Source organism: Salvelinus sp. IW2-2015, unplaced genomic scaffold (genome assembly GCF_002910315.2).
Source record: "Salvelinus sp. IW2-2015 unplaced genomic scaffold, ASM291031v2 Un_scaffold2926, whole genome shotgun sequence".
Lineage (NCBI taxonomy): Eukaryota > Metazoa > Chordata > Actinopteri > Salmoniformes > Salmonidae > Salvelinus > Salvelinus sp. IW2-2015.
Window position 1 is genome coordinate 1 of NW_019944222.1, and position 23,116 is coordinate 23,116.

At 45.4% G+C, this 23,116-nt stretch overlaps 1 protein-coding gene across 1 annotated transcript in view; it reads right to left on the minus strand.

The window, feature by feature from the left end:
• Positions 1–1,391: 1,391 nt before the first annotated feature.
• The window catches only part of LOC112075004 (calpain-3-like), a 42,743-nt gene continuing 21,018 nt past the window's right edge, over positions 1,392–23,116 (minus strand). Inside the window, exons 4-10 of the mRNA XM_070440735.1 lie at positions 12,572–12,629; positions 9,503–9,567; positions 7,652–7,720; positions 7,452–7,530; positions 4,241–4,357; positions 4,098–4,150; positions 1,392–1,541 (exon numbers count right to left, since the gene is read on the minus strand). Coding sequence (XP_070296836.1) covers positions 1,521–1,541; positions 4,098–4,150; positions 4,241–4,357; positions 7,452–7,530; positions 7,652–7,720; positions 9,503–9,567; positions 12,572–12,629 — 462 coding nt within the window. The 3' untranslated portion in view covers positions 1,392–1,520. The remainder of the gene's footprint in view (positions 1,542–4,097; positions 4,151–4,240; positions 4,358–7,451; positions 7,531–7,651; positions 7,721–9,502; positions 9,568–12,571; positions 12,630–23,116) is intronic.

The window sequence follows — 23,116 nt, forward strand, 5'->3', positions numbered from 1 at the left end:
TCTAATGTGAGGACTGGACTGGTAGGTAGCAGTCTAATGTGAGGACTGGTAGGTAGCAGTCTAATGTGAGGACTGGACTGTAGGTAAGCAGTCTAATGTGAGGACTGTAGGTTATGGTAGCAGTCTAATGTGAGGACTGGTAGGTAGCAGTCTAATGTGAGGACTGGACTGGTAGGTAGCAGTCTAATGTGAGGACTGGACTGGTAGGTAGCAGTCTAATGTGAGGGACTGGACTGGTAGGTAAGCAGTCTAATGTGAGGACTGGTAGGTAGCAGTCTAATGTGAGGATGGTAGTAGCAGTCTAATGTAGGAAGACTGGTAGGTAGCAGTCTAATGTGAGGAATTGACTGGTAGGTAGCAGTCTGTGAGGACTGGTAGGTAGGTAGCAGTCTAATGTGAGGACTGGTAGGTAGGCAGTCTAATGTGAGGACTGGACTGGTAGGAAGCAGTCTAATGTGAGGACTGGACTGGTAGGTAGCAGTCTAATGTGAGGACTGGTAGGTAGCAGTCTAATGTGAGGACTGGACTGGTAGGAAGCAGTCTAATGTGAGGACTGTTAGGTAGGTAGCAGTCTAATGTGAGGACGGACTGGTAGGTAGCAGTCTAATGTGAGGACTGACGGTAGAGCAGTCTAAGGGAGGGACTGGACTGGTAAGTAGCAGTATCTAATGTGAGGACTGGACTGGTAGGTAGCAGTCTAATGTGAGGACTGGACTGGTAGGTAGCCGTCTGTGAGGACTAGTAGGTAGGTAGCAGTCTAATGTGTGGACTGGACTGGTAGGTAGCAGTCAGTGAGGACTGGTAGGTAGCCATCTAATGTGAGGACTGGAAGGTAGCAGTCTAATTTGAGGACTGGTAGGTAAGGTAGCAGTCTAATGTGAGGACTGGACTGGTAGGTAGCAGTCTAATGTGAGGACTGGACTGGTAGGTAGCAGTCTAATGTGAGACATGGACTGGTAGGTAGCAGTCTAATGTGAGGACTGGTAGGTAGCAGTCTAATGTAAGGACTGGTAGGGGCAGTCTAATGTAAGGACTGGTAGTAGCAGTCTAATGTGAGGACTGGACTGGTAGGAAGCAGTCTAATGTGAGGACTGGACTGGTAGGTAGCAGTCTAATGTGAGGACTGGAAGGTAGCAGTCTAATGTGAGGACTGGTAGGAAGTAGTCTAATGTGAGGACTGGTAAGTAGGTAGCAGTCTAATGTGAGGACTGGTAGGTAGCAGTCTAATGTGAGGACTGGACTGGTAGGAAGCAGTCTAATGTGAGGACTGGACTGGTAGGAAGCAGTCTAATGTGAGGACTGGACTGGTAGGAAGCAGTCTAATGTGAGGATGGACTGGTAGGAAGAGCTAATGTGAGGACTGAGGGGTGAAGGAGCTGGTGGTACAGGCAGGGTTAGGGCTACGTTTTTGGTACAGTCAGTATTGAGGTACATTCTGGTCATATTGTTCTGCTCTGTTCATGTGGGAGGGTCTCACCTGGGAGACATCCGGCTGAGAAGACCTGTCTGGCATCTAGGCATTACATGGTCAGCTGGAGCCACTGGACAATGAGGAGAGACATAGAGGGGTCGTATCAGTCGGGACATAGAGGGGTAGTATCAGTCGGGACATAGAGGGGTAGTATCAGTCAGGACTAGAGGGGAGTATCAGTCGGACATAGAGGGTCGTATCAGTCAGGACATAGAGGGTAGTATCAGTCGGGCAAGAGGGTAGTATCAGTCGGGACATAGAGGGGTAGTATCAGTCGGGACATAGAGGGGTAGTATCAGTCGGGACATAGAGGGGTCGTATCAGTCGGGACATAGAGGGGTCGTATCAGTCAGGACATAGAGGGGTAGTATCAGTCAGGACATAGAGAGGGTAGTATCAGTCGGGACATAGAGGGTAGTATCAGTCGGACATAGAGGGGTAGTATCAGTCGGGACATAGAGGTCGTATCAGTCGGGACATAGAGGGGTCGTATCAGTCGGGACATAGAAGGGGTAGTATCAGTCGGGACATAGAGGGGTTAGTATCAGTCGGGACATAGAGGGGTCGTATCAGTCGGGACATAGAGGGGCGTTATCAGTCGGGACATAGAGGGGTCGTATCAGTCGGGACATAGAGGGGTCGTATCACGTCGGGACATAGAGGGGTAGTATCAGTCGGGACATAGAGGGGTAGTATCAGTCGGGACATAGAGGGGTAGTATCAGTCGGGACATAGAGGGGTAGTATCAGTCGGACCATAGAGGGTAGTATCACTCGGGACAAGAGGGACTAATCAGTCGGACATAGAGGGTGTATCAGTCGGGACATAGAGGGTCGTTATCAGCGGCATAGAGGGGTCGTATCAGTCGGGACATAGGGTAGCCGAGGTAGTATCAGTCAGGACATAGAGGGGTAGTATCAGTCGGGACATAGAGGGGTAGATATCAGTCGGGACATAGAGGGGTAGATCAGTCAGGACATTAGAGGGTAGTATCAGTCGGGAACTAGAGGGGTTAGTATCAGTCGGGACATAGAGGGGTCGTATCAGTCGGGACATAGAGGGGTAGTATCAGTCGGGACATAAGGGTAGAAGTCGGACTAGTAGATCAGTCGGGACAGAGGGGTAGTATCAGTCAGGACATAGGGGGTAGTATCAGTCGGGACAGAGGGGTATATCAGTCGGGACATAGAGGGGTCGTATCAGTCGGGACATAGAGGGGAGTATCAGTGGACAAGGGGTCGTATCAGTCGGGACATAGAGGGGTCGTATCAGTCGGGACATAGAGGCGGTAGTATCAGTCGGACATAGAGGGGTAGTATCAGTCGGGACAGAGGGGTAGTAATCAGTCGGGACATAGAGGGTAGTATCAGTCGGGACAGAGGGGTCCGTATCAGTCGGGACATAGAGGGGTCGTATCAGTGGGACATAGAGGGGTAGTTATCAGTCGGGACATAGAGGGGTCGTATCAGTCGGGACATAGAGGGGTCGTATCAGTCGGGACATAGAGCGTAGTATCAGTCGGGACATAGAGGGTTGTATCAGTCGGGACATAGAGGGGTCGTATCAGTCGGGACATAGAGGTCGTATCAGTCGGACATAGCGGGGTAGTATCAGTCAGGACATAGAGGGTAGTATCAGTCAGGACATAGAGGGGTAGTATCAGTCGGGACATAGAGGGGTCGTATCAGTCGGGACATAGAGGGGTCGTATCAGTCGGGACATAGAGGGGTGTATCAGTCAGGACATAGAGGGGTAGTATCAGTCAGGACATAGAGGGGTAGTATCAGTCAGGACATAGAGGGTAGTATCAGTCGGGACATAGAGGGGTAGTATCAGTCGGGACATAGGGGTAGTATCAGTCGGGACATAGAGGGGTAGTATCAGTCGGGACATAGAGGGGTCGTATCAGTCGGCGACATAGAGGGGTCGGTATCAGTCGGGACATAGAGGGGTAGTATCAGTCGGACATAGAGGGTAGTATCAGTCGGGACATAGAGGGGTCGTACAGTCGGGACATAGAGGGAGGTATCAGTCGGACATAGAGGGGTAGTATCAGTCGGACAATAGAGGGGTAGTATCAGTCGGGACATAGAGGGGTAGTATCAGTCGGGACATAGAGGGTATATCAGTCGGACGATAGAGGGTAGTATCAGTCGGACATAGAGGGGTAGTATCAGTCGGGACATAGAGGGGTAGTATCAGTCGGGACATAGAGGGGTCGTATCAGCGGACATAGAGGGTCGTATCAGTCGGACATAGAGGGGTAGTATCAGTCGGACATAGAGGGTAGATCAGTCGCGGACATAGAGGGGTAGTATCAGTCGGGACATAGAGGGTAGTATCAGTCGGGACATAGAGGAGGTGTATCAGTCGGGACATAGAGGGGTAGTATCAGTCGGACATAGAGGGGTAGTATCAGTCGGGACATAGAGGGTAGTATCAGTCGGGACATAGAGGTAGTATCAGTCGGGACATAGAGGGTAGTATCAGTCGGACATAGAGTATCAGTTAGCGTGCGACAAACATCTTCTGTCAAGACAGCCCCTAAGAATAGTAACATCATGTTTTGTTCCACGTTATTCATCATCATACTGTGTAGCATTAGCATTAGCATTAGCAGCTTTACCTCCAAGACACTAAGTCTGATCGTACCATCCTGATCAAAGGCCTGGAACGCCCCTGCAAAAAACAAAAACACCCCATTTCATCAATCAATAAAACATGAACATGGCAGACAGAATACGAAGGTGAAGTGCGTCAGTGACTTACTGAACATGGCTTCCAGCCGGACCAGACAGCTGATGAAGCTGTCAAAGTCTATGTTCATGCCCTCGTTGGCGTAACGCATTGTGATGATGTCATAGAGCTGATTGTTGAGACGGAAGCCTGAACGGGGCACAAGGACACAACAACTGAGTAGTGACATGACTGTAGACTGGACAGAAACCTTTGTTTGCAATACAGAGATCATACGTTTCCTGTAGTTCTTGACCAGGTTGCACACACTGCAGCAGGGATTTTGGCCACTCCTCCAACAGACCTTCTCCAGATCCTTCAGGTTCGGGGCTGTCGCTGGGCAATACGGACTTTCAGCTCCCTCCAAAGATTTTCTATTGGGTTCAGGTCGGGAGACTGGCTAGGCCACTTCAGACCTTGAGATGCTTCTTACGGAGCCACTCCTTAGTTGCCCTGGCTGTGGTGTTTCGGATCGTTGTCATGCTGGAAGACCCAGCCACAACCCATCTTCAATGCTCTTACTGAGGGAAGCAGGTTGTTGGCCAAGATCTCCGCATACATGGCCCCATCCATCCTCCCCTCAATACGGTGCAGTCGTCCTCCCCTTTGCAGAAAAGCATCCCCAAAGAATGATGTTTCCACCTCATGCTTCACGGTTGGGATGGTGTCTTGAGGTTGTACTCATCCTTCTTCTTCCTCCAAACACGGCGAGTGGAGTTTAGACCAAAAAGCTCTATTTTTGTCTCAGACCACATGACCTTCTCCCATTCCTCCTCGGATCATCCAGATGGTCATTGCAAACTTTAGACGGGCCGGACATGCGCTGGCTTGAGCAGGGGGACCTGTGTGCGCTGCAGGATTTTAATCCATGACGGCGTAGTGTGTTACTAATGGTTTTCTTTGAGACTGTGCCCAGCTCTCTTCAGGTCATTGACCAGGTCCTGCCGTGTAGTTCTGGCTGATCCTCACCTTCCTCATGATCATTGATGCCCCACGAGGTGAGATCTTGCATGGAGCCCCAGAACGAGGGTGATTGACCGTCATCTTGAACTTCTTCCATTTCTTATAATTGCGCCAACAGTGTGCCTTCTCACCAAGCTGCTTGCCTATTGTCCTGTGGCCCATCACAAGCCTTGTGCAGGTCTACAATTTTTTCCCTGATGTCCTTACACAGCTCTGTGGTCTTGGCCATTGTGGAGAGGTTGGAGTCTGTTTGAGTGTGTGGACAGGTGTCTTTTATACAGGTAACGAGTTCAAACAGGTGCAGTTAATACAGTAATGATGGAGAACAGGAGGGCTTCTTAAAGAAAAACTAACAGGTCTGTGAGAGCCGGAATTCTTACTGGTTGGTAGGTGATCAAATACTTATGTCATGCAATAAAATGCAAATTAATTACTTAAAAATCATACAATGTGATTTTCTGGATTTTTGTTTTAGATTCCGTCTCTCATGGTTGAAGTGTACCTATGATAAAAATTACAGACCTTTACATGCTTTGTAAGTAGGAAAACCTGCAAAATCGGCAGTGTATCAAATACTTGTTCTCCCCACTGTATATATATATGGTCCCACAGTTGACAGTTCATGTCAGAGCAAAAACCAAGCCACGAGGTTGAAGGAATTGTCCGTAGAGTTCCGAGACAGGATTGTGTCGAGACACAGATCTGGGGAAGGGTACCAAAACATTTCTGCAGCATTGAAGGTCCCCAAGAACACAGTGGCCTCCATTATTCTTAAATGGAAGAAGTTTGGAACCACCAAGACTCTTCCTAGAGCTGACCGCCCGGCCAAACTGAGCAATCGGGGAAGAATGGCCTTGGTCAGGGAGGTGACCAAGAACCCGATGGTCACTCTGACAGAGCTCTAGAGTTCCTCTGTGGAGATGGTTGTCCTTCTGGAATGTTCTCCCATCTCTGCAGCACTCCACCAATCAGGCCTTTATGATAGAAGGAAGCCACTCCTCAGTAAAATGCACATGACACATCTGGAGGAAACCTGGCACCATCCCTACGGTGAAGCATGGTGCTGGCAGCATCATGCTGTGGGGATCCTAGTCAGGATTTAGGGAAAGATGAATGGAGCAAAGTACAGAGAGATCCTTGATGAAAACCTGCTCCAGAGCGCTCAGGACCTCAGACTGGGGTGAAGGTTCACCTTCCAAATACAGGTGTGCCAAGCTTGTAGCGTTATACCCAAGAAGACTTGAGGTTGTAATCACTGCCAAAGGTGCTTCAACGATGTACTGAGTAAATGGTCTGAATACTTATGTAAATGTGATATTTTATTTTTAATAAATTTGCGAAAATGTCTAAAAACCTGTTTGCATCGTCATTATGGGGTATTGTGATGCCATTATGGGGTATTGTGATGCCATTATGGGGTATTGTGATGTCATTATGGGGTTTTATGTGTAGATTGATGAATCCATTTTAGAATAAGGCTGTAACGTAACAAAGTGTGAAAAAGGTGGAGGGGTCTGAATACCTTCCCGAATACACTGTATATCTACTGTAGTACTCTATGTTATTAAGAAGTTAACTTCATTGCTGAAAGTGTTCTGGAACGTAAAGGGTATCAATCACCCTTATGAAGATACATAATATGATATCCTTCCTGGAAAGGAGAGGTCGGCTAGTTGCTTTCTACAGGGCTGTGGTAAGATAAACATAACCGTTTTCCAAAAAAGTAAAAAGTACCCAATTGTCATAATTAAAAAGTACCCAATTGTCATAATTGAGTAAAAGTAAACAGGAAATTACTAAATTAAAAGTGAAAGTCCCGGGTGGCGTAGCGCTCTAAGGCACTGCGTCTCTGCGTGAGGCGTTACTACAGACACCCTGGTTCAAATCCAGGCTGTATCACAACCGGACGTGATTGGAAGTCCCATAAGGCGGCACACAATTGTCCCAGCATCGTCCGGGTTTGGCCGGTGTAGGCCGTCATTGTAAATAATAATTTGTTCTTAACTGACTTGCCTAGTTAAATAAAGGTTAAATAAAAAAAATGGATGGAGTAAATGGTACATTATTTTCTTTACGAATGTATTAAAGTAAAAGTTGTCAAAAATACAAATGGTAAAGTACAGATACCCCCAAAAAACGACTTAAGTAAAAATACTTTAAAGTACTACTTAAGTACTTTACACCACTGCTATAGAGGACATGTCTTTCCATCTTGTTGTAGATGCTGAAACAGGGATACAATCTACCTGTCTATTCTATTCTATCGTATCTGGTAACTAACCTGCATCGTTGACGGCATTCCTCATCTCGTAGCTGTTGATGATACCAGCCTCGTCCGAGCTATAGTGTCGAAAGATTCCCTGAGAAACAGAGCATTTATTAAATCTACAAATCTGACCCTATTTACAGTGTCATCGGGAGTGGAGAGAAACCCAGTATTCTGAAGAAGAAGATGAGGATGATGAAGAAGAGCATTCTCACCTGCCACTGTTTGATCTTGTTCCAGAGATGTCTGAACTCCTGCAGGTTAAGTCTACCAGTCCCGTCCATCTAGACGTTAGCTTTAGTTAAGACCACAGTGGGCGGACGTCAACATGGAAACTCACAATCACTTCCTGTCAACAAAGTCACGTACTCTGAATAAGCTTTTTCAACACTTCCTGGTTGTTACGTTAATATACGTCATCAGTTATTTTCTGTAACACCCTCGGGCACGGGCTACTGAGAACTACTGCAGTAAAAGGTGTATTTGGCCCTGATGTTTGTCCGCCGTAGGCCATGTCTGTAGTCCCAACAGGCTGTGTTCTCTCTAGATTATTCAGACCTCTCATGGGGACCCACAACCGCTGCACGTTCTACATGTTTTCCTGAGCACATCTCATTCAAATTGTAAACTAATCCTCAAGCCCTTTTACTAAGTGAATAAGGTGAGCTAGTTCAGGACTACAACTAAATTGTGAAAATGTCTGGGGGGTCCTGAGGAGAGGTTTGAGAACCACTGCTGTAGACTACACAACCTGATCTGGGAGGGTCTCTGTCTACAGACAACACAACCTGACCTGGGAGGGTCTCTATCTACAGACAACACAACCTGACCTGGGAGGGTCTCTATCTACAGACAACACAAAGAGACCTGACCTGGGAGGGTCTCTATCTACAGACAACACAACCTGACCTGGGCGGGTCTCTATCTACAGACAACCTGACCTGGGAGGGTCTCTATCTACAGACAACCTGACCTGGGAGGGTCTCTATCTACAGACAACACAACCTGACCTGGGAGGGTCTCTATCTACAGACAACACAACCTGACCTGGGAGGGTCTCTTCTACAGCAACACAACCTGACCTGGGAGGGTCTGACAACACAAACCTGACCTGGGAGGGTCTGACAACACAACCTGACCTGGGAGGGTCTCTATCTTACAGACTACACTACCTGACCTGGTTTAAGCGAAGGGGGTCTCTATCTACAGACAACACAACCGACCTGCCGGGAGGGTCTCTATCTACAGACAAACACAACTGACCTGGGAGGGGTCTGACAACACAACCTGACCTGGGAGGGTCTCTATCTACAGACAACAACACAACTGACCTGGGAGGGTCTGCACACAACACAACCTGACCTGGGAGGGTCTCTATCTACAGACACACAACCTGACCTGGGAGGGTCTCTATCTACAGACACACACAACCTGACCTGGGAGGGTCTCTATCTACAGACAACACAACCTGACCTGGAGGGGTCTGACAAGACACACCCTGACCTGGGAGGTCTCTATCTACAGCACACAACAACCTGACCTGGGAGGGTCTCTATCTACAGACAACACAACCTGACCTGGGAGGGTCTCAAACACAACCTGACCTGGGAGGGTCTGACAACACAACCTGCCTGGGAGGGTCTCTTTCTAACGACACACTACCTGACCTGGGAGGGTCTCTATCTACAGACAACACAACCTGACCTGGGAGGGTCTCTATCTACAGACAACACAACCTGACCTGGGAGGGTCTGACAACACAACCTGACCTGGGAGGGTCTCTATCTACAGACTACACTACCTGACTGGGAGTGGCTCTATCTACAGACAACACAACCTGACCTGGGAGGGTCTCTATCTACAACAACACAAACCTGACCTGGAGGGTCTGACAAACACAACCTGACCTGGGAGGGTCTCTATCTACAGACAACCTGACCTGGGAGGGTCTCTATCTACAGACAACCTGACCTGGGAGAGTCTCTATCTACAGACACCACAACCTGACCCGGGAGGGTCTCTGCAGGCCGTGTTCTATCTACAGACAACACAGATACAGAGGATACGTCCATGAGAGAGATCATGCTCCTGCAGCTCTCCAGGCTAAAACCCTCTGTGTTCAGGTCCTTATCTGTGGGAAAGAGAGAGAGAGGTACTATAACTAATCAACCAATCACTAACAAACCCTAACTTAGTTGAATCAAGTGTCAGCGCAGGGCTATTCTGTCATTGACAGACTACGTAAACATAAACGGGGCCTTGTTGACGCCCTTCTCTAAGGATGCAGAAGATGACTGTAATGTGTAGTTTTAGGATGTTTCTTAAATATGCATGTGAATTGGAGCGCACAGCGGTCGGAGAGAACGAGTCCAATTCAAAGTATGCGAAACGGAGCGCGGAGGGCCCTTCTTAGATGCGTACTTGGTTTGCATACATCGACGCAATCTTCAACTGAAATATTCCCGGGATTGTTGACATAATGTAATGCAACCACGTAAAAAAAAAAAAAACAACGGAACATTTCCTGAAAAAATAAATGGCGACTGGTTTTGAGCTGAAGCGAAAGAAATTTAACTCTGACTAAAGAATGCAAAGTTGTCCATTCACATCTCATAAATTGCCTGACAACAATAGTTTATCTTTAATACGTTAATAAATACATACTGTGTTCATTTGGGCATGTTTACCTGCCTACAATACCAACTGTAGTGTCGTAGATAGCTGGCTAACTGACGAAGAATTGGTAGCTAGCTAGCTACCCACAAAAAATCTTAAGCTAACTTTGGCCATCTATTAGTTTTTAGTTTTGGGTCGTTTTTTACATGTAAAACTAGCTGGCTCGCTAGATTTTTTTTATTTTTTATTTTTTTATTTAACCTTTATTTAACCAGGTAGGCAAATTGAGAACACGTTCTCATTTACAATTGCGACCTGGCCAAGATAAAGCAAAGCAGTTCGACACATACAACAACACATAGTTACACATGGAGTAAAACAAACATATAGTCAATAATACAGTGAAAAAAATAAGTCTATATACAATGTGAGCAAGTGAGGTGAGATAAGGGAGGTGAAGGCAAACAAATATATGTATAAATAAATAAAAATATAAAAAGGCCATGGAGGCGAAGTGAATACAACACAGCAAGTAAAATAAAAAACTAAAAAACACTGGAATGGTTGGTTTGCAGTGGGAGAAAGCGCAAAGTAGAGACAGAAATAATGGGGTGCAAAGGAGCTAAATAAATAAATAAATACAGTAGGTAAAGAGGTAGTTGTTTGGGCTAAATTATAGATGGGCTATTAAGGATGCAGTTAATCTATGAACTGCTCTGACAGCTGGTGCTTAAAGCTAGTGGGAGAGATAAGTGTTTCCAGTTCAGAGATTTTTGTAGTTCGTTCCAGTCATTGGCAGCAAGAAACTGGAAGGAGAGGCGTCCAAAGGAAGAATTGGTTTGGGGTGACTAGAGAGATATACCTGCTGGAGCGCGTGCTACAGGTAGTGCTGCTATGGTGACCAGCGAGCTGAGATAAGGGGGACTTTACCTAGCAGGGTCTTGTAGATGACCTGGAACCAGTGGGTTTGGCGACGAGTATGAAGCGAGGGCCAGCCAACGAGAGTGTACAGGTCGCAGTGGTGGGTAGTATATGGGGCTTTGGTGACAAACGGATGGCACTGTGATAGACTGCATCCAATTTATTGAGTAGGGTTTTGGAGGCTATTTTGTAAATGACATCACCGAAGTCGAGGATTGGTAGGATGGTCAGTTTTACAAGGGTATGTTTGGCAGCATGAGTGAAGGATGCTTTGTGCGGAATAGGAAGCCAATTCTAGATTTGACTTTGGATTGGAGATGTTTGATGTGAGTCTGGAAGGAGAGTTTACAGTCTAACCAGACACCTAGGTATTTGTAGTTGTCCACATATTCTAAGTCAGAGCCGTCCAGAGTAGTGATGTTGGACAGGCGGGCAGGTGCAGGCAGCGATCGGTTGAAGAGCATGCATTAAGTTTTACTTGTATTTAAGAGCAATTGGAGGCCACGGAAGGAGAGTTTATGGCATTGAAGCTCGCCTGGAGGGTTGTTAACACAGTGTCAAAAGAAGGGCCAGAAGTATACAGAATAGTGTCGTCTGCGTAGAGGTGGATCAGAGACTCACCAGCAGCAAGAGACATCATTGATGTATTTACAGAGAAGAGATACTTCTCTGTATACATTCACATATTCATATTCATATTCACATATAGCTTGCTGATATAATTAGAAGTAAAACTTTAAGATTTAGGTATATCTTGTTTCGCCTGTTTTGGTCAAAGGTAACGTTGATGCATTAACGTTAGTGTAACGCGAACCAGGGACCCTCTGCACACATCAACAAACAGTCACCCACGAAGCATCGTTACCCATCGCTCCACAAAAGCCGCGGCCCTTGCAGAGCAAGGGGGAACCACTACTTCACGGTCTCAAAGCGAGTGACGTAACCGATTGAAACGCTATTACCGCGCACCACGCTAACTAGCTAGCCATTTCACATCCGTACACTAGCACAGAGTGCTTCTCAAATGTGACATTTTATGCATTTTCCACACTATCGTCCTCACAAGAACGTACTCAAGAGAACCTCCTCGGAGAACGTTCCTCAAGAGAAACCTCCTCGGAGAACCTACTCAGAGAACCTCCTCGGAGAACGTTCTCAAGAGAACCTCCTCGGAGAACCTACTCAAGGGAACCTCCTCGGAGAACGTTCCTCAAGAGAACCTCCTCGGAGAACCTATTCAAGGGAACCTCCTCGGAGAACTTCCTCAAGGGAACCTCCTCGCAGAACGTTCCTCAAGAGAACCTCCTCGGAGAACCTACTCAAGTGAACCTCCTCGCAGAACGTTCCTCAAGAGAACCTCCTCGCAGAACGTTCCTCAAGAGAACCTCCTCGGAGAACCTCCTCAAGTGAACCTCCTCGGAGAACGTTCCTCAAGGGAACCTCCTCGGAGAACGTTCCTCAATGGAACCTCCTCGGAGAACCTACTCAAGAGAACCTCCTCGGAGAACGTTCCTCAGAGAACCTCCTCGGAGAACGAACCAGAACATAAGCGTGTGAAGCACGGTTGTATGCATATTGAGAAACACGCTTAGTCTTACGTATGGAGACAACCCTGTTGAGTACATTCTTCAGCTCGTTGGCGGTAATTTCCATTTCCTGTGAGAGGAGAAAGCAGAAGAAGGACATATGGACTCACCTGAGTCTATATCTGGACACTTATAACATTTTTAACATGAACATTGTATTGTCTCAATGCCAGTAGTTTTTTTTGTGTTTATCTATTGATGTCTGAAAGCCTCCTCACCTGATACATAGAACCTCATCAAATTAATTTGATAACCAGATCTGAGTTCAAATCGTTTGACTTTTTTTGTTGTTGATAATACTTAAAACATTTGATTGAGCCATTCATTTCACCAGGCAAGCTCAGTCCAGTGTAGATAAAGTATATGAACCAATATCTGATAACAACAGTAACAGGACAGATATATACAGGAGGTCTGATAACAACAGTAACAGACAAATAATACAGGAGGTCTGATAACAACAGTAACAGGACAGATATATACAGGAGGTCTGATAACAACAGTAACAGGACAGATATATACAGGAGGTCTGATAACAACATAACAGAACAGATATACAGGAGGTCTGATAACAACAGGACAGATATATACAGGAGGTCTGATAACAACAGGACAGATATACAGGAGGTCTGAAACAACAGGACAATTATACAGGAGGTCTGATAACAACAGTAACAGGACAGATATTACAGGAGGTCTGATAACAACAGGACAGTTATACAGTAGGTCTGATAACAACCGGACAGTTATACAGGAGGTCTGATAACAACAGTAACAGGACAGATATATACAGGAGGTCTGATAAGAACAGGAACAGGACAGATATATACAGGAGTCTGATAAGAACAGTAACAGGACAGATATACAGGAGGTCTGATAACAACAGGACAGTTATACAGGAGGTCTGATAACAACAGGACAGATATACAGGAGTCTGATAACAACAGGACAGTTATACAGGAGGTCTGATAACAACACTAACAGGACAGATATATACAGGAGTCTGATAAGAACAGTAACAGATATACAGGAAAGGTCTGATAACAACAGTAACAGGACAGATATACAGGAGGTCTGATAACAACGTAACAGGACAGTATACAGGAGGTCTGATACAACAGGACAGTTATACAGGAGGTCTGATAACAACAGGACAGTTATACAAGAGGTCTGATAACAACAGGACAGTTATACAGGAGGTCTGATAACAGGACAGTTATACAGGAGGTCTGATAACAACAGGACAGTTATACAGGAGGTCTGATAACAACAGAACAGTTATACAGGAGGTCTGATAACAACAGTAACAGGTGTGGGAGTAAATGAGACACATAGATAACACATAGATGTATAGGACAGCACATAGACGTATAGGACAGCACATAGACATATAGGACAGCTGAACATTAAAAACAGACCACAGGAAGACAGGGAGACATAGGCGCCTAAGACAACTGGACACACTAAGGATAGGGGAGACACAGAGTCTGCTGATTCCAATAAAGGCAAACAAAACAAAGAGTACATTGACACATCAATGAAAGGAAGAGACACAGTCTGCTGAATCCAATAAAGGCAAACAAAACAAAGAGTACATTGACACATTAATGAAAGGAAGAGACACAGAGTCTGCTGGTTCCAATAACGGCAAACAAAACAAAGAGTACATTGACACATCAATGAAAGGAAGAGACACAGTCTGCTGATTCCAATGAAGGCAAACAAAACAAAGAGTACATTGACACATTAATGAAAGGAAGAGACCCATGGTCTGCTGACACACTAATGATAGAGGGACCCATAGTCAGCTGCTTCTAAAAAGACGTAGGCCTATAGGATAGATAGACATATATTATTTTTAGGATAAGAGAGGGTCCGGCCACCATTATAATCTAACTGAAAGCAGATATGGGCGTTATTGGGCGTGAACAAGCAGGAAGCCTGAACTAAAAGATAATGCTGGCGAATGACTTAAGGGAAGAAACTTCATTTGCATGAGGGATGGACATAATGCTATGTGTGTATAAATATAAGAGCTAGGGCTCTGGGAAACGGTGTGTGTTCCGCGGACCATTCCGGCTTGCTATACTCTGTATTAAAAGCCTATTTGATTTCACAAGTTCTTGTAAGCGTTATATTTGAACCGATTTTCCACGACATAACTTGGCGAGCTTGGCCAGGAGTGACAGGGACTGGGACGTTCTTGGCTGACGACGGGTTCTTTGGGCAATCTGGCAAACAAGGGTGGCCACCCAACTATAACAAGGTAAGCAAGTTCTTACAATAGTTGAAATGTTTGTGTAGATTGCTTCAGGGATCCCGTCTCAGCAGGAGGGACGTCAAGTAGGTCTCTCTCTCAAATTTCCTAAAAACAATAAGAACGAAAGAACTTTTGAAATTCAATAAATTTGCATGTATGTGTAAGCTTGGGAATTGTATATAGATGTACACGCATGTCTAGTGACTGAGTGAACGGGAGCTGTGAACTTCGGGTGTTTGGGCGGAGGGGGCGGGGCATTTGCACAGGTCGGACTGCTTGAACGGACCCACGTGTCTGGTTTGATTGGGGGAGTTGTTCCGTCTGATTCTGCTTGGCCGGGTTCGACCGTATCAGGATCTGTTTTGGGATGTGCGTAAACACACCTCAATCAACCTGAGCGAGCGACCCGTGTCGGGTGTGTGATTCGGACTGCCCCTCTCGTTGGGCCATTCATGTTGGGGGCTTTGTGTGGGCTGGCTAGTGCGACTGTTCGTACCCTCTGGCTGAGCGGCTGGGCTCAGGCGCAGGGCTACAGCTGCCTGCTTATACGGTTAAAACATAAATAAGTAGTTAAATAAATATTCATGGATACCGCTCCTAAGAGGGGGACTGAACGGGTGAATATTTAGTAAATAAATATTCATGGATACCGCTCCAAAGAGGGGGACTGAACGGGTGAATATTTAGAACGCAGGAAGAACGCTGGCCTGATTGTGCGGCGTTCAACTGCAAAAGAAATCCTGCTGATAAGAAACGCTCCGTCTAGCTAAACGGGGGGTTGTAAATCAGTAGGTCACGCCACGATATTGCTCTAATATAGAATAGAGATCAGTAATAAATAAAAATAATTAAAGAGGCATTAACCGAATAGTATAATACGAATAGAACAGTGTGTAACAAAAGAGAAAGCAGAATCGCCAATAAACCTAAATTATACTATAACGTTAAAAACGAATCTAGGTTAGTTGAGATAAAGAGTGATAAATAAGTGAAATCCAGGACACATTAAAAATTCATGAACAGTATAAACAGAGTAAGAGGGGAAAAAAAACAGGCGCTAGTCACTCTGTGTTCACAAGAATCTACGGTCTAATAATAGCCTGAAGGGCAGAGAGGGGTGCAAAATATTGTGGCCAGGGTAAGAGAGGAAAGAAAGAGAGGCTTGCCTCATTAATACATTTACCATAGGATCAAACAACAAGAATATAGAGTAGAGATAAGAAGTATAGACAATATAAATAAATAAAGGTAAAAGTAAGACATTAGATAGAGATCTTAAAAATTGATTAGAACTGTAATAACAGAACAACCCAAACGAATAAAATGTTTAGAACACCAGTAGAGATCTTAGGGGCAAGACATCCCTTGAGCAAAGAAGAAATAATAGAAACTTCCATAAAATGGGAGAAACGCACAAGAAAACTCAACACCAAATGGCCAGCGGTGGGAACATTGGATGTCTCTCTGTGTGAGGAAATGGAGACACTGATAAAAAACCACAAACCAAATGACAAGAAACAAAAAAGGAGGAATAAGCGAGAAAGAGAGAATGAAATACTGAAAATGTTCAAAGAAGAAGGAACTGGTTTGTTGAACAGCATGAAAACAGCAAGAGAAATGCTGAAGAAAGATGACAAAACAACGAAGAGAAAAGGAGAATGGGTGACCAACCTCCCACCCCTATTTATGGATATAAAAGGTGAAATAAAGATAACAGAAAGAGAAGAGACGGCCGTGCCTGAAGCAGCACGCGCACCCTCTCGTTCAACAGAAAAAGACAAGAAAAGGACTCCAAAAGAACCTAGGATGGAGGAAGATTTCAATTGCTATGGGGGCCTGAGACAAACCCTGGCAGAAATAGAAAGGGGAATGGAAGGTGAGGGGCCACCAGATTATATAATAAAAAAAAGGAAAGAAGACAGAAAGGAAGAATGCCTTAGAAAAGGCCTGGAGATGTTAATAGATTATCATAAAGAACAGAGTTGCAGTGATTCAGAGGAAGAAGAGGAAGTGAGCGTTGGATACAATGAAGGGGAAAGAGAAGAAAGATGTCAAAAGTCAATGCAACTGGAGGAATGTGACGGGCAGGGGTTAAAAATAGGAAAGAGTAGGGGAAGGCAGAAACAAGGTCTGTCTCACAAACCATATGAGGGCCTGAGGAGTAGGTCTGCAGAAGGCTATTTTGGAATTCATAGAAAGGGGTCAGAGAAAGAAAAAGTTTACTATGCAGGGCAGTGCCCAATTCTGATAAAAGGTACCCAGGGACATTATACACCATGGGCTACACAGGACCTGGAGGGGTTGGTTGGCCGTCTACCAGATCTAGATGAGGGGGCGGGTAAATGGATCAGAACCTTTGAAGAACATACAGTGGGGAATTTGCTGGCGGTGGGCGACATAAGGGCACTACTGGCCAGGGTGACGAGCATGCGTACTATGGGAGAGATCATGCAGGACGGTGGCATCGATGGCACAAATGGGGGAGTGATAAATGATGGATTACTGTTCAACAGATACAGACCAGCCATCTGGCGCGCTTTAAGAGAAGCATATCCAATAAAAGTGGATCCCAAAGCACTAAGAGGTGAAGCTATCGGGGCCACAGAAAACCCAGCCACCTACCTACATGGACAGCTGAAAAGGTGGAGGATGGAAACAGAACAAGATCCGGAGGGGAATGAACTAATGACGACTATTTTCCGGAATTCAGTGATAGAAGCCATGCCCCAGCCAGTGAAAAGCAGGTTGGAGGATGTGGTGGGACTTACTTCAAAACCTTACAGGGAATTCTGTGACTATGTGGTCCACGCAGTGGAGAAACACAGAAAGGATGAACAGAGACAGATGGATCAAGGGAGAGACATTCAGAGAAGACTGACCCAGCTGCAGTTGAATGAACTAACCAACAAAGGGAAGAAGAAAAGTCCAGCCTGTCGTCACGACCCCTGGGCCAAAGATGGGAACAATGGCTGCTGTCTCCCCAGGAGAGCCACAGCTGTTCGGCCCTGGTCGGGCCCAAGTGTCAACTGCACCGCCAGTAGTAAATGTGTATACACAGCCCCCGAAGGGGAATGGTGGGAAAAAACAACAGAAAAATGTACAATCTGATAAAGGCAAGGGACCCGAGGACCCCCGAGGGCCACCTGGCACCTGTTGGGGATGTAGGCAAACAGGGCACAACAGACGAGAGTGCCCTATACGCCCATGGCAGGATCGGACGGAAGGAAATAGAAATAGCAGACCACCAACAACAAGTAATGCCCCAAACTACCAACAAAATCAGAATGGTTGGAATCCAAATAACGAATGGCGGGGCAACCCCAACCAACCTTCAGGCCCTGTGAACACATGGTCAGGGCCTAATCAACAAAACTAGGGATGCCCAGGGAATCCTAAAGGGGAGGGTCAGTTTCCAATAATAACAACAGGGGCTGACCAAGAACCTATACTGCAGGTTCAGATAGAAAACAAAGGTACGCCCATGATGATAGATACTGGAGCCACTTACACATGTGTAAGTCCAGAATATGCCTCTCATCTCCCCATGTCGGGTAAATATGCCAAAACAATAGGATTCTCGGGAAATACGCAGTTAATTCCAATGACCGCTCCAGTTCGTCTAACAACTGACGGTAAATCAGTCACAATTCCAATCTTAGTGTCAGATCAAACACAGATTAATCTATTAGGAATAGACACACTATGCAAGATGGGCATACAAATTAAATGTTCTCCCGATGGAGTAATAATTGAAAGAACAGGATTACAATTACCAGTGATGGCTACAGAAGGAACAGGTAATGTATATTGGCTAGGAGGCATTGAAGCAGATGTAGATAGAACTGTCAGGAAATGGGGTAAATTCATCCAGGCCCAAATACCTAAAGCAGTTAGAGCAAATTCTGAATATCATTGCACAATGCAATTTGACCCACACCAGGATCCATTACTAGAACAACTTTGGGTTATGGGGGCAAATGGAAGGAAAGCACCAATAATGTCTCAATATATAGTTATTGGAAAGCAGGGAGCCGCAATGGATGTGATGGACGGAGACGGGTCTGAATTTGTGCAGAAATGGTTCAATGTCTCTGACTCTGTCCCTCACATTACTTTACTGGTAAATCAGGGTTATACATCTAAAGATCTAGGATCAATGATGAAGGAAGCTGGGAAAAAGAGGTGGGATAAAACGGACAATCCATTAATCTTTCATTCAAAGGATAAATCATTTATCAAAATAGTTACCACTACTATGTTGATTGGAGATCCAAGGGAGGTAGAGGTTAGTGCAGGCCAGCAGGTAGTGTTAGGTGAAGGACTAGGACTAATTAGTGAACTTAGAGCAGAAATGGAGAAGACCATACCAACCGAGGTATGGTCGCAACACGATACAGACGTCGGGCTAGTTAAATCTGCTAGTCCTGTTTGTGTCAAAATAAAACCCAATGCCAAACTTCCATGGAAAACCCAGTATCCTATGAAGCCTGAGGCTGAAGAAGGGATAAGATTGACAATAGAAGGACTGCTCAGGGCAGGTGTATTGATAGAGATGCCCAGTTGTTGCAATACACCCTTGCTACCTGTTCTTAAAGCCGATGGTAAAAAATGGAGACTGGTCCATGACCTAAGAGCTATTAACGATAACGATAGGATTGTCCTGCTGAAGTCCCAAACCCTCACACGCTGCTGACCAATGTTCCCCCGGATGCCAAATACTTCACGGTTATTGACCTATGTGGAGCGTTTTTTAGTATACCCCTGGCGGAGGAGTGCAGACATTTGTTTGCGTTTAGATATAGGGGCAAAACTCTGTCTTATACTAGAACGCCACAAGGATTTAAGCATCTTTTCAATCAGATATTGAGAGCTGATTTGGAGGAATTAATGTTAGATGGCACACTGATCCAATATGTGGATGACCTGTTGATCTGTGCCTCAACTCTGGAACAATGTCATTCTGACTCAATAAAAGTACTGCAGCGACTAGCTGAGGGGGGACACAAAGTCTCTAAAACAAAACTACAGTACTGTCAACCACAAGTTGAGTACTTAGGCAGAACAATAGCTCATGGAACCAAAGCAATAGCCCCAGGACAGCTAGAGGGTATTAGCAAAGCACCCTTGCCACAAACAGTAGCTCAAATGATGACCTTTTTGGGAATGACAGGGTTTAGCTCTGATTGGATAGAAGAATGTAGTTAAAACAGCTCCTCTGAGAGAAATAATGAAAGAAGCTGGACAGCTTAATCTAAGAGCAAGACTAGATTGGAACACTGATGCGTTGGTTGCATTTGAAAACACTCAAAAACAGAAATGCAAACAGCACCAGCTCTAGCAACCCCAGATTACACGAAACCATTCTTGTTATACGTCGCAAACAGGTCAACAATTATGCAGCAGCTGTTCTTATGCAAGAAACATGTAGTGGAAGAAACAACCTATTGCCTATTATAGCTCTAAATTAGATCCGGTAGCTCAGGATACCCACCGTTTTATCAAGGATTGGCAGCGTTGCATTATGCATATGACAAAGCGTCAACTATAACCATGGGATATCCGGTAATTATCAGCACTCATCATAAAATAGTGGAGTTGATAGAGCAGGGCAAATTTGTGTTAACTAATGCAAGGACGATGGATTATATGAGTTTACTCACGTATCCAGACGTTCTCATTAAAAGATGTAGCACTGTGAATCCAGCAGAAAGGATTCCATTTGATTTTGAGGGGAAGCACATGATTGTGTAGCCGAGGCTTTAACATTTACCAACTACGTCCAGACTTAGAATCAATTCCATTAATAGATAAAGAGGGATATAGCCTGGAAAGTTACTTTGTAGATGGTTCTTGTTTTAAAGATTATACAGGTAATCAAAAATGCAGGGTTTGCGGTAGTTAAGCAAAAGGGGAAAGCTTTCACTGAGGAAATATTAGARCATTGTCCTCAGCCTTGCTCAGCCCAGCTAGCTGAATTACAGGCTCTGACTGCAGCATGTGTGCTAGGAAGAGGTAAAACAGTTAATATCTATACTGATTCCGCTTACGCACACGGCGTATGCCATTTGTTTGGTGCAGTCTGGAAACAGAGAGGATTTAAAAAGAGTGATGGAACTCCCATCCAACATCACGCACAAATTGTTAAATTAATGACAGCATTAATGTATCCTCGGAAACTAGCAATAATCAAGTGTCAAGCACACAAAAAAGGCAATGATTTTGTCATTGGGGGCAATAATGCAGCAGATGAAGCATCCAGATGCGTTGTCCCAATTCTCATTGCACCATTGATGGACATAGTTGCGATTGCACCTATTACATCTCCGGCTGAGTTAATTCAAATTCAGGCTAGGGCTGGAATAACTGAACAAAATACCTGGCTACAGAGGAGGGCCTCTGTAGATAGACATGGGATATGGAGAACACATGACGGTGCCATATTAGCCACCACCACTCTCTTGACGCTACTTATTAATGATGCACATGATATTGATCATTGTGCAAGGGGGGAGGTGATAAGAAAAATCAAAAAACAAGGTTTTTGGTCACCATATCTACAGGCAACAGTAGATGAGATCTTGTGAAATATGTGCGAAGAACAACATACGTAAAGGTATAACCACGCCTATAGGCCACGTACCGGTTCCAGAAGGCCCGTTTAGACACATCGTGATGGACTATGTAGACATGATAAAACCTATACGGGGTAAAAGGTACATGTTAGTTATCATAGACAGGTTCAGTAGATGGGTAGAAGCAATACCATCGGCGGATCAGGGGTCAGGAACAGTGATARAATTCTTATCAACAGAAGTAATTCCCAGATTTGGGATTCCGTCCGAAATTAGCTCAGACAATGGTTCAGCGTTTATACAAAAAAGTTGTAAAAACAATAATACAACAGCTAAGGATGAAACAAAGGCTGGGATGTGTCTATCATCCCCAATCGCAGGGGATGGTTGAGAGAGTTAACGGTTTTCTGAAAAACAAGATAACAAAGATTTGTAGATCTACAGGACTCAATTGGGTGGATGCTTTACCGCTTGCACTAATGAGTTGTCGCATGGAAACTAACAGAAACACGCACCTATCGCCGCATGAAATGCTTACGGTTCGACCCATGCCTATACCAATGTTAGGAGGACTGTATAAAGGTCCCTCCTTAGATATATTGCAAAGTGAATTAAAATCGTATGTGATGTACCTAACCAAAATACACAAAGCTATATATTCACAGGAGAAAAAGACGGTGCCGGAGCCGGGTCCGGAAGGACCTCTCCCAGTGACACCAGGAGATCTGGTCTACGTTCAAGTGTTCCGAAGGAAGTGGGATCAGCCGAGGAGAGAAGGACCCTACGAGGTGGCAGCAGCCACAAACACGGCCGTCCAAGTGAAAGGAAGCAAGACGTGGTATCATCTAAACCACTGCACCCGAGTCCCGACAGAGAGAAGGACACAACCGTATAGAGATGAGGACACAGAGGATGCTGATTCACCAGGCGGGAACCCGGAGGGAGCAGGAGCAGCGGGAACGATAGAAAAACGCCGGGGAAGAGTCAAGAAAATGGCAGACCAGATACAAGCCAAGATACGACGAGTGCATCAACTAACGCACTCAGAAGAAGTACCAGGGGAAAAAAGGCTGAAAAGAAAAGAGACAAACAACCAAAGCTTCCTCCAGTATGGCCAGAAAGTCCAGGAATGGGGGGGAGTAACATGCCTGCTACTCCTGACGATATACCTGTTGTGGCAGACCTCGTTGACGGAAGCCCTCCACAGTGGGACCCCGAAGTATCACCTACAGAATGGGAACATCTCTTCCCTGAGATGGCCCCTTCCCAGATGGAAGCCCAGTCCGGCCTGAGGAGGGAACAACAGGGGAAGAAAGCGGAGGAGAAACCTCACCAGGAACAACAGGGAAAGAAAGCGGAGGAGAAACCTCACCAGGAACAACAGGGGAAGAAAGCGGAGGAGAAGCCTTACCAAGAACAGAAGGAGAGACCTTGCAAGGAAGAACAGAAGTCCCACAAAATGAAAGGAATGGGGATTTCCCCACAATTGACTTTTCAGCCCTTACCTGGTCCCCTCACTGAACAATTGAAATTAGGACCACAAAAGAACAGTGACAATGACAGAGCAAGAACAACAGAGAGCAATACGAAGATGATTCACGATCAAGACATATGGTAAAAACAGGAAGAGAAGAGAGGAACCTGTCAAACGAGGTAAAAAGGGTTAGATTTTCTGTTCCGCCACAAATTCTAACAGAACCAGGAGAACAAAAGACAGTTTCTGTA